At 57.3% G+C, this 14,191-nt stretch overlaps 1 protein-coding gene across 3 annotated transcripts in view; it reads left to right on the top strand.

The window, feature by feature from the left end:
- IRF5 (interferon regulatory factor 5) overlaps nucleotides 1-12,885 on the top strand; it is a 32,803-nt gene extending 19,918 nt beyond the window's left edge. For all 3 annotated transcript variants that reach the window (XM_032784742.2, XM_032784741.2, XM_075063489.1), the window contains 8 exons: nucleotides 3,301-3,512; nucleotides 4,287-4,476; nucleotides 7,783-7,835; nucleotides 9,019-9,049; nucleotides 9,998-10,303; nucleotides 10,577-10,966; nucleotides 11,141-11,259; nucleotides 12,053-12,885. In XM_032784742.2, the coding sequence (XP_032640633.1) occupies nucleotides 3,339-3,512; nucleotides 4,287-4,476; nucleotides 7,783-7,835; nucleotides 9,019-9,049; nucleotides 9,998-10,303; nucleotides 10,577-10,966; nucleotides 11,141-11,259; nucleotides 12,053-12,289 (1,500 nt within the window). In that variant the 5' untranslated portion in view covers nucleotides 3,301-3,338 and the 3' untranslated portion in view covers nucleotides 12,290-12,885. The remainder of the gene's footprint in view (nucleotides 1-3,300; nucleotides 3,513-4,286; nucleotides 4,477-7,782; nucleotides 7,836-9,018; nucleotides 9,050-9,997; nucleotides 10,304-10,576; nucleotides 10,967-11,140; nucleotides 11,260-12,052) is intronic.
- The last annotated feature ends 1,306 nt before the right edge of the window (nucleotides 12,886-14,191 follow it).

The following is a 14,191-nucleotide window of genomic DNA, read 5'->3' as shown; positions in this document are numbered from 1 at the left end:
ATGGACCCTGGCCATTCATGACCAATCATTGAGGAGATTGGAGGACTCACGTGTTAGAACTCTGAGACATAATTATTAAGTCTAAGAATTCCTCTCAAATTTGTGACTAATATGAGCTGCTGGTGAAGTCTGTACAACCATTTGTCTCTAAACAAGTTGACTTTGGTTTTAGCTATTCTAAATGCATCCAGAGATTGTGCACTTGGTTTGATGTGGATTGTGAAGGAAAAGTCTGTTCTCGTGCGTGTAGCTTGTAGGGTAAGATGAAATCCCTCTCCTAATTTATTTCAGGATGTAGTAGAGGCCAGAAGAAGATATAAAAGTTTTTTATATGACATGCCTCTCAAGAATATCTTAGATCCTTGTGGAAGGATTTTGAAGCAGAAGTGAAACCTAAAAATTCTTCTACATTTTGGAAGATGGCAGCTTTAGCACTGATAGATACGTTCCAGCTGAGAAGCCCCATATTTGTGATGAAGCCCGGGTGGTGCACTTTGGCCAGGGCCTTAGTGATTCCTCTCAACAAATTTTACATCTACTTCTGCCATAGCTGGTGCAATGAGGAACCCTCTCTTGGATTGACCACTCCAGCCTTCCGAAATGGACAGTGAATTGCAGTCATTTAGTTTAACCCAACAATGGACAAAAGCTTCAGGGGAAGATTTTCTCCTGACGGAAGTTTTTCAGAAGAATCTTAATTGGTTCTCCCCAGTCTTGGCTAAATTATTTACCATCTTTAACCATATTGGATGGGTTCTGTCTGTCTGTCTGGATATCCAGTCCTATAGTTTCTATTTTTGAAATAGAGCAAGAAAGAATCCTCCTTCGTATAGAGTTATATGTTAGCTGGTTATATGTGGCAGGGAAAATTTACTCTAGATGTTTAATATCTCAACTTGAAATATGGGCTTTCGAGGCTAATTTATTACAGGCAGAGCAGTCCAGTTTTAAGGTCTGGTGGAGCCCCAATTGATAATTGCTTATTTTATCCTATATGATTTATAAATATATGGAGGTTAAGGGCACTTGAGTGTATGTTGCTTTCATAGCTCTAAAGATGGCATTTGGTTCTATTGATCAAGGCAAACGTTGGTTGGTGTTAAGCAGGGTGGGCAACAATCTGAGACTTTTGATGCTCGGGTGAGAACTAAAATCAACATTTTCCCTTTTTCTAGCGGAGTACACCCAGGATGCCTTTTAGCTCCTCTTCTTGTTAATTTACATATTAATAAAGTGGTGGGTGTTTTAACAGAAGGTAATCTCTCTCTCCACAAATTAAGGGTCGACTTGTCCCAGTATTATTATATACTGATGACGGTGTTGTTTGAATATTAACTCCTCCAGTTATTACCTTGTTTTCCATCTCATGGTAACTCTCATTGTAACTTAATTATAAGATCAAGATCATGGTTTTGGGGACGAACCCCTCCTCAAATTGAGTGGAAGCCACGCTGTGACAAGTCTCTGCTTTACTTAGTTAGGGATAAAGTTTGATCATTCGGACCACTGGTCCCCTTATCATAAAGGCTTAAACCAAAAGGTGCTTAGCTTTGCTCTTTTTTACACGCTCACATGGTGGGAACAGAGTTGCCCCCAGCACTAAGAATTTTATTGCAGATGGTCTATGGGGTTGACATTTGGTTAAGGGGACAAATTTTGGCCTTAGAGATTGTTAAAAATATTTTTGAACAGACTTTTATTTCTCCCAAAGTCTACCCCACGTCGTTTTTACATGGCGAGTTGGGTGTTCTTTGTGTAAGTAGCAGAGCAGCGTGCATTTCTTTTCTTATATTTTGCTTTAAACCTGTTCTCTTCCAGATTATAAACTGCCCCTTCTTTGCCTCCAGGAGATGGGGGAACAACCTGGTATAACGCCAGTTTATCATAGCTCTGTTGGGTTTTTCTGCTACTCACTTTATTGTCGATATCTTCTAATAGACGTAATCTGGTACTCAGAGCGTGACAGCCCATCCCCTAGAAGAACATCTGGCTATGATTCATGATTTCAAGTTTGCCTGTTGAGTTTCTCCTTTGAAGATGGCCCATGTCTTTGAACTATATTTGAATGAGTTCTCAACCCCCTGTTGCTTAAGGCACAAACTCAGCTAAGATGCCAAACCATGGAAACCGCTGTCCTTCAAGCTGTCGAAACGTTCCTTCACATCTTCGGTTTTGCCCATGTAAATCTGGAGTGCTGGAGAATCTAGCTTGCTCTCTTTTGGATTGTAGAATTTTCCAGCTTCTGAGAGCACGCAAGATTTATCTCTTGATTAGGAAATGAGCTTTGATCACCATCTCCAAAGATAATGTTTTTAATTTCTTCTCAGTCCCTGGTAATAATCAAAACGGTGGCAATGTTTGTCCCTTTAGTATTGCGCTGAAGAAGGGAGTTTTTATTAGGCTCTGACAGACATTTTAATGGATCATATACACCAGTCCCTGAGATCCCTTGACATGGTTTAGGAAGGCAGCAAGCCCATCTATGGTGTCAAAAAGGTTGAGAAACACGGATATAGATGTTGTGATGACTTCCAATTTGTAGGTTTGTCTTTTGTTTTCACAGCAGACGTGTCATAGGTAAAGCTTAGTCACAATTTAGTCATGGAGGTTGCAAAAGTCATGGAATTCATGGCTTCCAGCGACCTCTGTGACTTCAGCCTGCACTGGCGGGGAGCTTCAGGGTACTTCCATCGCCTCTAGCGGCCCCCGGAGCACCAAGCTTGCCACAGGCGGTGGGGGAACCCCCGAGCTCCCAGCCGTGGGCGATGGGGGACCCTGGATCGCCGACACACAATCTGCGGCGGGGGCCCTGGATCTCCTAGCCACCATGCAACTGACCCAGTGCAGGTGGGTGTGGGCACCCACAGATCCCCATTTTGTCACTGATATTTTTAGTAAACATCAGGGACAGGTCATGGTTTCCGTGAGTTTTGTTTATTGCCCGTGACCTGTCCGTGACTTCTACTAAAAATATCCGGGACAAAATCTTTGCCTTAGTCACAGGTGATTTAATAAAATTGAATTGAATAACCAAAAAAGAACAGGTTGGACAAACCCCTGTCAGGGATAGTCCAGGTTTACCTGGTCCCTCCTCAGCGCAGGGGGCTGGATTTGGTGATCTCTCGAGGTCCCTCGCAGCCTGACAGATCAGCGAGTCTGTGAAAAATTGGGGAAAGGTGGACCCTGCCTCCCCCACATCCACTGTTATCCCTGCCCTTCCCCCTCCCTCATTCCTTTCCCCTTAGCTCTGCCCTCTCCCCAGCGTGCCTGGCCCTGTAACAGACTCTCCCTCTCTCTCAGTGCGCAGGCTGGTGGCCGGCATAGCCCCGTGAGTCGCCATGAACGCGCATCCCCGTCGCATCCGCCTGAAGCCCTGGCTCATCGCCCAAGTGAACAGCAACCAGTACCCAGGCCTGCAGTGGGTGAACCCCGAGCGGAAGCTCTTCTGCATCCCCTGGCGCCATGCCACCCGGCACGTCCCCACGCAGGACGACGAGAACACGGTGTTCAAGGTGAGCGCCCAGGGGCCTGTGGGACTCCAGGCTGGGGTGGGGGTACCCCTTGGGGCACATGGCGCCCAGCTGACAAGTAAGGAATGGGTTTGGCTGGGTCACGCGAATAATGTGACGTGACCCCACCTGGGACTCCCAGGAGCTGCTGCACTGGAGCAGGCCATGGGTCCCTCAGTCCCCATAGGGGAGGCTCATGGGATGGCATAACCCCCTAGTGTCCCAGAATGCATCCTGCTTGCTGTGCGGGACTAGCCACCAGGCCGCTCAGTTAGCTGTTTCCTGAGGTGTTTGAGAAGGCCTCAGTTTCCCCCCCGCCTCCATGAAACGGGGCCGATCATACCCGCCTCATAGCAGGAGGTGTAATGTCCGCACCCCTCTCTGAATTGCCCTGCGGATGCCGCTGCGGAGGGGTGATGTGCAGCTGTCGGCCAGGCCCGGAAGCCTGTGCCATTTTATGCCAGCCACTGTCGCTGCAGAAGGTGGCGCAGGCTCTGGCCCTGGTGCTGGCCTGTGTCAGGAGAGCGTCTCCGAACTGCCTTCTCCGCGGGCCACCCCCCAGCTGCCTCTTGTCATTGCTCAGTCACAGGCCTGTGTCAGGAGAGCATCTCCGAGCTGCCTTCTCACCGGGCCACCCCCCAGCTGCCTCTTGTAACGTCTTAACCACAGAGCAGTTCAGGAGTGAACGGACGGGCGAAAGCTTGGATTTCCCAGCTCCTAGCACGGGGGCTGGGGCTTGATCTGTTTGTGACCACCCCCTGCATCCCAACCTCCCAGGCCTGGGCCAAGGAGACCGGCAAATACAATGAAGGGGTAGATGAGCCGGACCCAGCCAAGTGGAAAGCCAACCTGCGCTGTGCCCTCAACAAGAGCCGTGAGTTCAAGCTGATCTATGATGGCACCAAGGACACGCCCATGCAGCCCTACAAGATCTACGAGGTGTACGAGGGCCACCAGCCCAATGGAGGTACCAGCAGCCCGGGCAAGGGGGATCCAGTGCATAGAGTATGCTTAGATGGTCAGAAAGCCTGTGACAAGGTCCCGCACCAAAGGCTCTTGAGCAAAGTGAGCTGCCATGGCATAAGGGAGAAGGTTCTCTCATGGACTGGTAACTAGTTAAAAGATAGGAAACAAAGGGTTGGAATAAATGGTCAGTTTTCAGAATGGAGAGAGGTAAATGGTAGTGTCCCCCCAGGGGTCTGTACTGGGCCCAGTCCTATTCAACATATTCATAAATGATCTGGAAAAGGGTAAACAGTGAGGTGGCAACATTTGCAGATGATAGAAAACTACTCAAGATAGTTAACCCCCAGGCAGACGGCGAAGAGCTACAAAAAGCTCTCTCAAAACGGGGTGACTGGGCAACAAAATGGCAGATTAAATTCAATGTTGGTAAATGCAAAGTGATGCACGTTGGAAAACATGATCCCAACTGTACCTATAAAAGGATGGGTCTAAATGAGCTGTTACCACTCAAGAAAGTGATCTTGGAGTTATTGTGGAGAGTTCTCTGAAAACATCCACTCAATGTGCAGCGGCAGCCAGAACAGCGAACAGAATGTTGGGAATCATTAAGAAATGGATAGAAAATAAGAGAGAAAATATCACGTTGCCTCTATGTAAATCCGTGTTGTGCCCAGACCTTGAATACTGTGCGCAGATGTGGTCGCCCCATCTCAGAAAAGATATATTGGAATTGGAAAAGGTTCAGAAAAGGGCAACAAAAATGATTAGGGGTCTGGAACGGCTTCTGTATGAGGAGAGATTAATAAGGCTGGGACTTTTCAGCTTGGAACAGGGATGAAGAAGGTGGAACATGATTGAGGTCTATAAAACCATGACTGGTGTGGAGAAAGGAAATAAGGAAGTGTTATTTACTACTACTCAACACATGAACTAGGGGGTCACCAAATGAAATTAACAGGCAGCAGGTTTAAAACCAACATAAGGAAGTATTTCTTCACACAACACATAGTCAACCTATGGAACCTCTCTTGCCAGAGGATGGTGTGAAGGCCAAGACTATAACAGGGTTCAAAAAGGAACTAGATAAATTCATGGAGGACAGGCCCATCTGTGGCTATTAGCCAGGATGGAAGGAATGGTGTCTCTAGCCTCTGTTTGCCAGAAGCTGGGAATGGGCGACAGGGGATGGATCTCTTGATGATTCCCTGTTCTGTTCATTCCCTCTGGGGCACCTGGCATTGGCCACTGTCAGCAGACAGGATACTGGGCTAGATGGACCTTTGGTCTGACCCAGTATGGTCGTTCTTATGGTAAGGGGGGACTGGGCCAGGGGAGGAGGGGAACTGGGGGACAAGCAGGTGCCTGGAAATGAGGCTGCTGGGAGAAATGAGGATCGGGTCCTCTTTTCTGAGGAGGGGGAAGGGAGGATAACCCTCCCCCTCCCCCCCCGCATCCCTGCCTGGGCTTCTATGGCCTATTTCCCATTTTCGGCGGCCCCATCTCAGAGCTGCAGTGGCTGGGCAGGGGCTGCCTGGCGAGCCCCTCAGCGCTTGGGGGCGCTGCTGGTGCCCTCACCCAACAAACACCCCACAAACAGGCCCCACGACACCTCCAGCCCCTCCAAACACCAGACCCTGTGACTCACTGTCCCTGCAACCCAGCTACCAGGCCCCATGACACCCCATCCTCACCTCTCCCAGCTACCAGGCCCCATGACACCCCACCCAGCAAAGTCACCCTGCAAACAGGCCTCGTGACCCATCCCTGGCAACCCAGCTACCAGACCCCATGACACCCCATCCTCACCTCACCCAGCTACCAGGCCCCATGACACCCCACCCAGCAAAGTCACCCTGCAAACAGGCATCGTGACCCGTTCCTGGCAGCCCAGCTAACAGGCCCCATGACTCCCCACCACACCCAGCTAACAGCCCACGTGCCCCCCCCCATGAGTGCCCGGGTGTCTGGTTTTCAACGGGAACGCCATTCAAAGTCCAATCTGTGGCATAGCAGGGATAAGACAGACTGGTGGGGCAATTTGCCCTGGGCCCTGCGGGTGCCTCGCGAGCCCTGGCCCAGAATCCATTCCCTGGCTAGTGGCGCCTTTTTAATTTTTACTCACCCAGTGGCGGTCTGGGTCTTCAGCGGCACTTCGGCGGCGGGTCCTTCAGTGCTGCCGAAGACACAGAGCGAGTGAAGGGCCCCCTGCCGCTGCCACCGCAGACTCGGAGCGCTGCCTGGTGAGTACAAGCGCCGCAGTGGTGCCCCAGGCCCCCTGAATCCTCTGGGCGGCCCTGCCCGGAAGCGGCCAGCAGGTCTGCCTCCTAGGCAGGGAGGAGGCATGAGTGTCCACGCGCTGCCCCCAGCCTGAGCACCAGCTCCGCACTCTCATTGGCCGGTGCCTGCAGGCGAGAGCAGCGCATGGAGGCTCTTGGGCCCCCACCTAGGGCCCGGATCTGCTGGCCACTTGCGGGGCTAAGCATGGAGCCGGGACAGGCAGGAAGCCTGCCTTAGCGCCACTGACCGAGAGCTGCCTGAGGTACGCCCACTCCCTGAGCCCCTGCCCTGAACACCCCCCCAACCTGGAGCCCCCTCCTGCCCCTCGTCCCCAGCCCCACCCCAGAGCCTGCATCCCCTAGTTGGAGCCCTCACCCCCTCCTGCACCCCAACTCCCTGCCCCAGCCCAGTGAGAGTGGGGGAGAGTGAGCCATCGAGGGAGGGGGAATGTAGTGAGTGGGGGCGGGGCCTCAGGGAAGGGGTGGGGCCTCAGGGAAGGGGTGGGGCTAGGGTGTTTGGTTTAGTGTGACTAGAATGTTGGCAACCCTACCCCCACACCCTCACCCACCCAGCTAACGGCCCCTGTGACCGCCCACCCTGCAAACAGGCCCTCTGACCCACCCCCTGCAACCCAGCAAACAGGCCCCATGACACCCCAGCCCCCTCCAAAAACCAGCCCTCTGACCCCACCACACCCTCACCCCACCCAGCTAACGGCCCCTGTGACCCAGTCTCCACAACCCAGCTAACAGGCCCCTTAACACCCCCTAGCCCCTCCAAAAACAGGACCTGTGACTGACCCACCCCCTGCAGGCCAGACACCCTCACTGCCCCATCACCCCTCCCAGCTAGCAGGCCCTGTGACCGCAGCCTCACCCCCAACTAACAGGCCCTATGACACCCCCCTCCCCAGCAAACGGGCCCCATGATTCCCCCAGCCAGTGGGCCCTGTGACCTCCATATGTTACTTGCTAATCCCCCCCCCCCCCCCCCCCCCCCCCCCCCCGCCGCTCCTGTGTCTCCACTGCAGACTCGCTGGCCGGGGACGATCACACCTGCTGCCCGGGCGAGGAGGAGGAGGAGGTGAGTGACGGGGTTGGCGGGGCTGGTCTGCGTGTGGGTGAACGCCGCCACCCCCAGCAAGGCAGGGGCTGTGAGCACCATGCGCCTGGTGCAATAGGCCAGCTGGGCTGTTAACCGTTACGCACTTCGCAGGCTGCCAGAGCTTTCCATGGAGTGTCCCCCGAAAGCCCGGAGCTCGCCCCTCCTGCCGCACAGCGCTGGATCTGCTAGCCAGTGGCCTGGCTGCCGAGCCCCGGGGGGTGGGGGAATCCTTTTGGCTGCATGGGCTGACTGCCCTTGTGTTGCCAGAAGTCCGGTTTTCAAGTGGGACGCTCAGTCGAAAAGGGACCCTGGCGGCTCCGTCCGTACTGCTGATCGGGCAGTTAAAAATCCAGTCGGCGGGGCTAAGGCAGGCTACCTGCCTGCCCTGGCTCCGTGTGGCTGCCACGTCCAGCTCCTAGACACAGGGGCAGCCAGGGAGGCTCCGCATGCTGCCTCCACCAGGAGTGCCGGCTTTGCAGCTCCCATTGGCCAGGAACTGCAGCCAATGGGCACTGCGGAGGCGGCAGCTGCAGGAGTGGACAGTGCGCAGAGCCACCTGTCCGCACTTTTGCCAAGGAGCCAGACATGCCAGTCGCTTCTGGGAGCTGCCTGACGTCAGTGCCCCCTGGCTGGAGCCCTCACCTCATACCCCTTCCTGCACCTCAACCCCTTGCCCCAGCCCTGAGCCCCCTCCCAGAGCCCACACCCCCTCCTGCACCTCAACCCCCAGCCCTGAGTCCCCTCCCGGAGCCCGTACCCCCTCCTGCACCCCAACCCCCTGCCCCAGCCCTGAGCCCCCTCCCACACCCCAAACCCCTCATCCTTGGCCCCACCTTAGAGCCCATACCCCCAGCTAGAGCCTTCACCCTCCACAATGCAACCCCCTGCCTCAGCCTGGAGCTCCTTCCCACACCCTGCACCCCTCATTTCTGGCCCCACCCTAGAGCCTGCCCCAGCCCCGTGAAAGTGAGTGATGGTGGGGGAGGGCGAGTGACGGAGGGACGGGGGATGGAGTGAGCGGAGGCAGGAATGGAGTGGGGTCTCGGAGAAGGGGCGGCGCAATGTTAGCTTTTGTGCGATTAGAAAGTTAGCCCCCCTACTCTGCCCCCTCTCCTGGGTCTGTCACTGCCCCAGTAACCGGCGCCTCCTGTCTCTTTCGCAGCTGCAGAAACTGACGACGCTGACTATAGCGGGTGAGTGCAGGGAGGGCAGGCCACGGCGCCTGGCGTGGGGATGGGGCTAGTCTGCTCTCCGATCTACCGAGCCCTGGGGACTAGGCCTCTCTGCTGCCCGGTTAAACTCCTCCGTCCCTCGGGTGCCCTGCCAGCTGACATAGTGCCTAGGTCTGCGACAGGCCAGTGAGGCTGCCAGGTGCTGGCGCGGCCTGAGGCTGGGGACTGACGGGCCCCAGTAGGTGATCTCGTGGGCCGGGATGCTAGCCAGGGCGTCTCTCGGCCTCGCCCCGACCCATTGGCAGGATCACTGCAGCTCGGCTGCCCAGGGCCAGCAAAGTCTTGTCACCACGTAAGCACCCTTGTGCGTTCCATGGGGCTCTGAGCACCTCCCTCCTGAGTCTGCCCCCTCTGTCCCTGCTCCACTCGGACCCCCCACTGGGGAGGAGAAGGGGCTGCGGCTCGTGGAGGGTGTTGCCATCTCAGCCCCATGGGCTCCCCTGCTCTGTGCCCAGAGCTGCCTCCAGCCAATTGGGGCAAGGTGGGGCACATGGGGCCTGAAAGCTGTGGAGAGGGACACGGGGTTGTCCCCCTCTTCCCCCGGTCATGGGCTGGGTTGTCCCCCAAGCAGTGGGTCCCAGCTTCCAAAGTGCCCTGGGGGCAGCTGCCCCTCTTTTAACCTCGATCCACCCTCCCATATGGGGCACTAAAGGACCCAGCTTCCATCCAGAAAGGTCAGTTGTTTTCCTCCTTTGCTCTCCATTAGGGCGAAGGACCTTGCACCAGGGTTGCCGGAGAGCAGAGGCCATGTGCCAAGGGAGCCCTGGCCCGCTGGCCGGCCCTCAGAGCCTGGATGTTGGGCATCGTGGGCTGGAGCTGGGTGCGGCTGGTGATGCCAGGGCCCTGCCCACGGCTGGCTTGAGCTGACGGGGGAGGGATCCTGAACCAGTGTGTTTTGGTGGCTTTCAGATCCCAGCCAGTGCGTGGAGCCGCTCCCCTCCTACGTGTGGCCGAAGCAGGAAGTCCCATATCCCAACCCCTGCGGGAACGGCTCTTTCCCCCCGCTGGGCACTCAGGAACTCCTCCACCCGGACGTCTCGGCGCCTCCGCCTCCCACCGCCTTCGCAGCAGGGGAGCTGCCCACCCAGAGCCCTGCCGGGAGCATGCCGCTGGAGGGGCCGAGCAACCTGCAGAACCTGCCCCCCGGGGACGTGTCTCTGCAGCCCATGGAACAGTTCATCCCAGACCTGCTCATCAGCCCGCACATGCTGCCATGTAAGATCCTGCTCTGCCTAGGACCTAGCGCGTCCTGGCTGCGTCCTGGCACTGCCCCTTCTCGTCTGGTGCACGGGCACCAGGCCTGCGAGCTCTCCAGGGGGGCTACATGCTATTAGGTCCAGACAGTGCCTAGCGCCAGGACCATGCCGGTGCAGAACGAGGCGGGGGGGGAAGTGTGGGGGGAGGTAGCGGCGTGACGGTAGCCCAGGACTATCAGGGCCCACCCAGTTTCCCCGGCTAACAGGCTTGTCTCGCTCTCCCCGTGGCCAGTGACCGACCTGGAGCTCAAGTTCCACTATCGCGGGCGGCAGGCCAGCTCCCTGACCATCAGCAACCCCCACGGGTGCCGGCTGTTCCACAGCAGCCTGGAGCCCACGCACGAGCAGGTGGAGCTCTTTGGGCCTGTGACGCTGGAGCAGGTGCGCTTCCCCAGCACTGAGCACATCCCCAACGAGAAGCAGCGCTTCTACACCCACCAGCTGCTGGACGTCATGGACCGGGGCCTCATCCTGGAGCTGCAGGGCCAAGACATCTACGCCGTCCGGCTGTGCCAGTGCAAGGTCTTCTGGACGGGGCCCTGCGCTGGTGAGCGGGCTGGCCCCAACCCCATCGAGCGCGAGAGGAAGATCAAACTCTTCAGCCTGGAGAACTTCCTCAACGGTGAGCGGAGGGGCCGGGGGCCAGCCCTGCCCTGCACATCCTGGCTCCTCGGCCTCTGCCCCTAGTCCACTAGGGCCCCTCCCTTCTGGCCCTGGCTCCTCCCACGCAGCTGGGAGGGGTGTCGCTAGATGCTGGCCCTGCCCCTCATGCCGTGTCTGTTGTGGGGCTCCCTAGGGCTCATCCTGTTCCAGAAGGGCCAGACCAGCGCGCCGCCCCCTTTTGAAATCTTCCTCTGCTTTGGGGAGGAGTGGCCGGACCAGAAGCCAAAGGAGAAGAAACTTATCACTGTCCAGGTAAGGGGTTCCATGCCCGCTCTCGCCCCTGGGAGCAGGGCCTAGGGCCCCCCGACTGGGCCAGCTGTAGGCCTGTCTGCTGGCTTGGTTCTGTTACAGACCCTCCACCCTCTCCCTGCTTGGCCCATCTTCCCACTTCCCAGCCTGCCAGCCGTGGAACTGTGGCCTTGCAAGCCGGGGTGCCAGACTGCCCGAGGCCTGGACTGCGTGCACGCAGGCCAAGGCTAGAACGGGGACGCACCAGCAGACTGCAGTGGGCCCCCAGGGAAGGCCGAGTGGTTGGGGCTGGTAGATGCCTACAGCTTGCAAAGAGGGATTGTGAGGGCCAGGGGTGGGTGCGATTCCCTTCCCAAGCATGGGGTCACCAGAGCATGTCGGGCTGGGAGCCTGGTGACTGATCAGTCTTGGATGGGAAACTCGGCCACCGATTCCTCGCTGCTCCCTCATTCAGCCGGCCCCTTGGTGCTGCCAGCCTCTCCGCCACTGGAACAAGCTCAGGTATTATACCCGTGCTAAACAAGGCCTCCGCCCCGTGCAGCTTACGACCGAATTGCAGCCCTGGCCTGCCAGGAGGGGAGGGGAGACAGCAGCAAGAGTAGGCTGTTACCCAGCAGGGGTCAGGTGCTGGGAGCAGGGCTGGAGCAGGGACTCCAGAGAGGGGCTGGGTGACTCAACCCAAGATCCTTCCAGGACGTGGGGGGCAGATCAGGGGTTGAGGCTGTGCGGGGGCAGGAGTGAGCTGGCTGCAGAGGGAAGTGGACTAGCTACTGCCTGCTCTCTGTCTGCCGCCCAGGTTGTGCCAGTGGCCGCCCGGATCCTGCTGGAGATGTTCTCTGGGGAGCTCTCCTGGTCAGCAGATAGCATCCGCCTACAGATCTCCCATCCGGACCTGAAAGACAAGATGGTGGAGCAGTTCAAGGAGCTGCATCAGCTCTGGCAAAACCAGCAGAGCCTGCAGGCCCACCCGGTCTCGAACCTGGAGCCAGGCCCAGGCCCTTGGGCAATGCAGGCCAGCAGCATGCAGCAGTGAGGACGTGGGCATGTCGCACACACTCACCTGCGTCCTCTCCCTCCTGATGGGCGCCCAGGTGAGCCTGGCCATGAATGCCAGCCCCGAGGAGCGGGAGACAAGGCAAACGGATCTCTACAGGGCGGTGCTCCGCCGGATCCGTCGGTACAGGCTGCCCAGCTCAGCTGCCCGCTCCACACCAACCTCCTAGCTGTGGACCCCAAAGGGGCAGGGGAGAGGGGGCCTTCCTGCATGGGATGGACGGAGGCCGGCCCACACCACCACCTGCTGGGAACACACTAGGCTGCAGGCCGGGCCCCACCTTGCTAGAGCACTGCAGGGACAGGCAAGGCCTGCGATGGAAGAAAGAGACTGTTAAACCCACGGCGCTGGGCACTTACGAAAACTGCCTGGTGGGTGGGCAGCAGGTGCTGGGGCCTGCTGAAAGGACAGGCCTGGCCGACAGGCCTGATCCAGCCCACGAGCGTGAAGGAACCCAAGGCAACACTGTAGTCACAGTATCCGGGAGCTGGTGTCATACCCCCCCGGGAACTGGCCTGGCACAGACACGCAGCAAGGGAAGTGCTCAGCTGTTAATAAAAGCAACCACTTGCCTACACCCGTGTGTGTGTGTGTGTGTGTGTGTGTCCCCTCACTTCCCCCATCAGGACAGGAAGGGGGCCGGCCTAGGGTGCGTTCAGCATATGGAAAAGCACAAGCCGAGCTCCTGTGCTCACTGGAACATTTCTGCACCCAGGGCCCGGCCCACGCTATGGGGGAAGAAGGAGCCACATCGTGTTCTGATGTCTGTAGTGATCACAGCACTAAGGGCTCGCACGGGGCTTGGCTGGCTGGGAGCACAGGCAGCATTTGACCTACAGAGGCTCAGTCTGGGGCTGGACTCGGCCCCTAGGGCGTTTGCAGGTCTGGCTGGTAGCATACACCAGCGTGGGTGTGGGAAACTGACCAAACTGCCCTGGTTCTGGCTCCAGCCCAATGACTGGAGGCAGGGCCCCTGCTGCTCCCGGCTCCATTAGGGCCACGCACTACAGTGGAGCCAGGCCAGCAGGGAGCCGAACCCCCGTTCCAGTCGGAGCCTGAAGCTTTAACCACTTAGCTGCTGTCTGCCAGCGTAGCCTCCTCAGCAGTGGGTGACAGCTCCCCAGCATTAGTCACAGCGGTGGCCCAGGCTCCCTGACATCCAACATGGGGGATGACAAAGCCCGAGCAGGCCCAGCTGTGTCGACATTCCCGTCCCTGGGGCTCTGGCCTGGGCAGTTTTAAAGGTGCCATGCAACAGCCCTTCTTCTGAGCCTGGCCCCAGCTTGCCGTGCATGGAAGCTGGGCTCAGAGGTTCCCCTTGCTGCAGGCTGAGGTGTTGCAGCAGAATCCCCTTGTGCCAGCTGTGTGCGTGTGCTGCTCTCCTCACCTTGCCTCAGGGTAGAGCGTCACGCCAAGGATGCGGCCCTGTGTACCAAACCCACAGCAGAGCACGACATGGTCCTACCAGCCAGCTTGTTCCTGTGGCAGCAGCTCGACAGCTGCGTGCCTGGTACACAGACCTGGGTCTGACTCAAATTGCTTCTAAACGTAGGGTCAGACCCATGCTGATCTTTCATGGTCAAGGCAGGTTTTAGTGCAGAGGGTCTGGTTACCTTTCCGTGGCTGGTGGAGGGGTGGGGAGCAGGGCATAAGAACATGAATAGCCGGACTAGGTCAGACAAAAGCTCCATCCAGCCCAGTATCCTGTCTGCCAACAGTGGCCAATGCCAGGTGCCCCAGAAGGAGTGACCCTAACAGGCAATGATCAAGTGATCTCTCTCCTGCCATCCATCTCCACCCTCTGACAAACAGAGGCTAGGACACCATTCCTTACCCATCCTGGTTAATAGTCATTAATGAACTTAACCTCCATGAATTTAT

The sequence above is a fragment of the Chelonoidis abingdonii genome, chromosome 1 (genome assembly GCF_003597395.2).
Source record: "Chelonoidis abingdonii isolate Lonesome George chromosome 1, CheloAbing_2.0, whole genome shotgun sequence".
Classification (NCBI taxonomy): Eukaryota; Metazoa; Chordata; order Testudines; family Testudinidae; genus Chelonoidis; species Chelonoidis abingdonii.
Note: the sequence above shows the minus strand (reverse complement) of the source record. Positions and strands in the feature narration are given on the sequence as shown.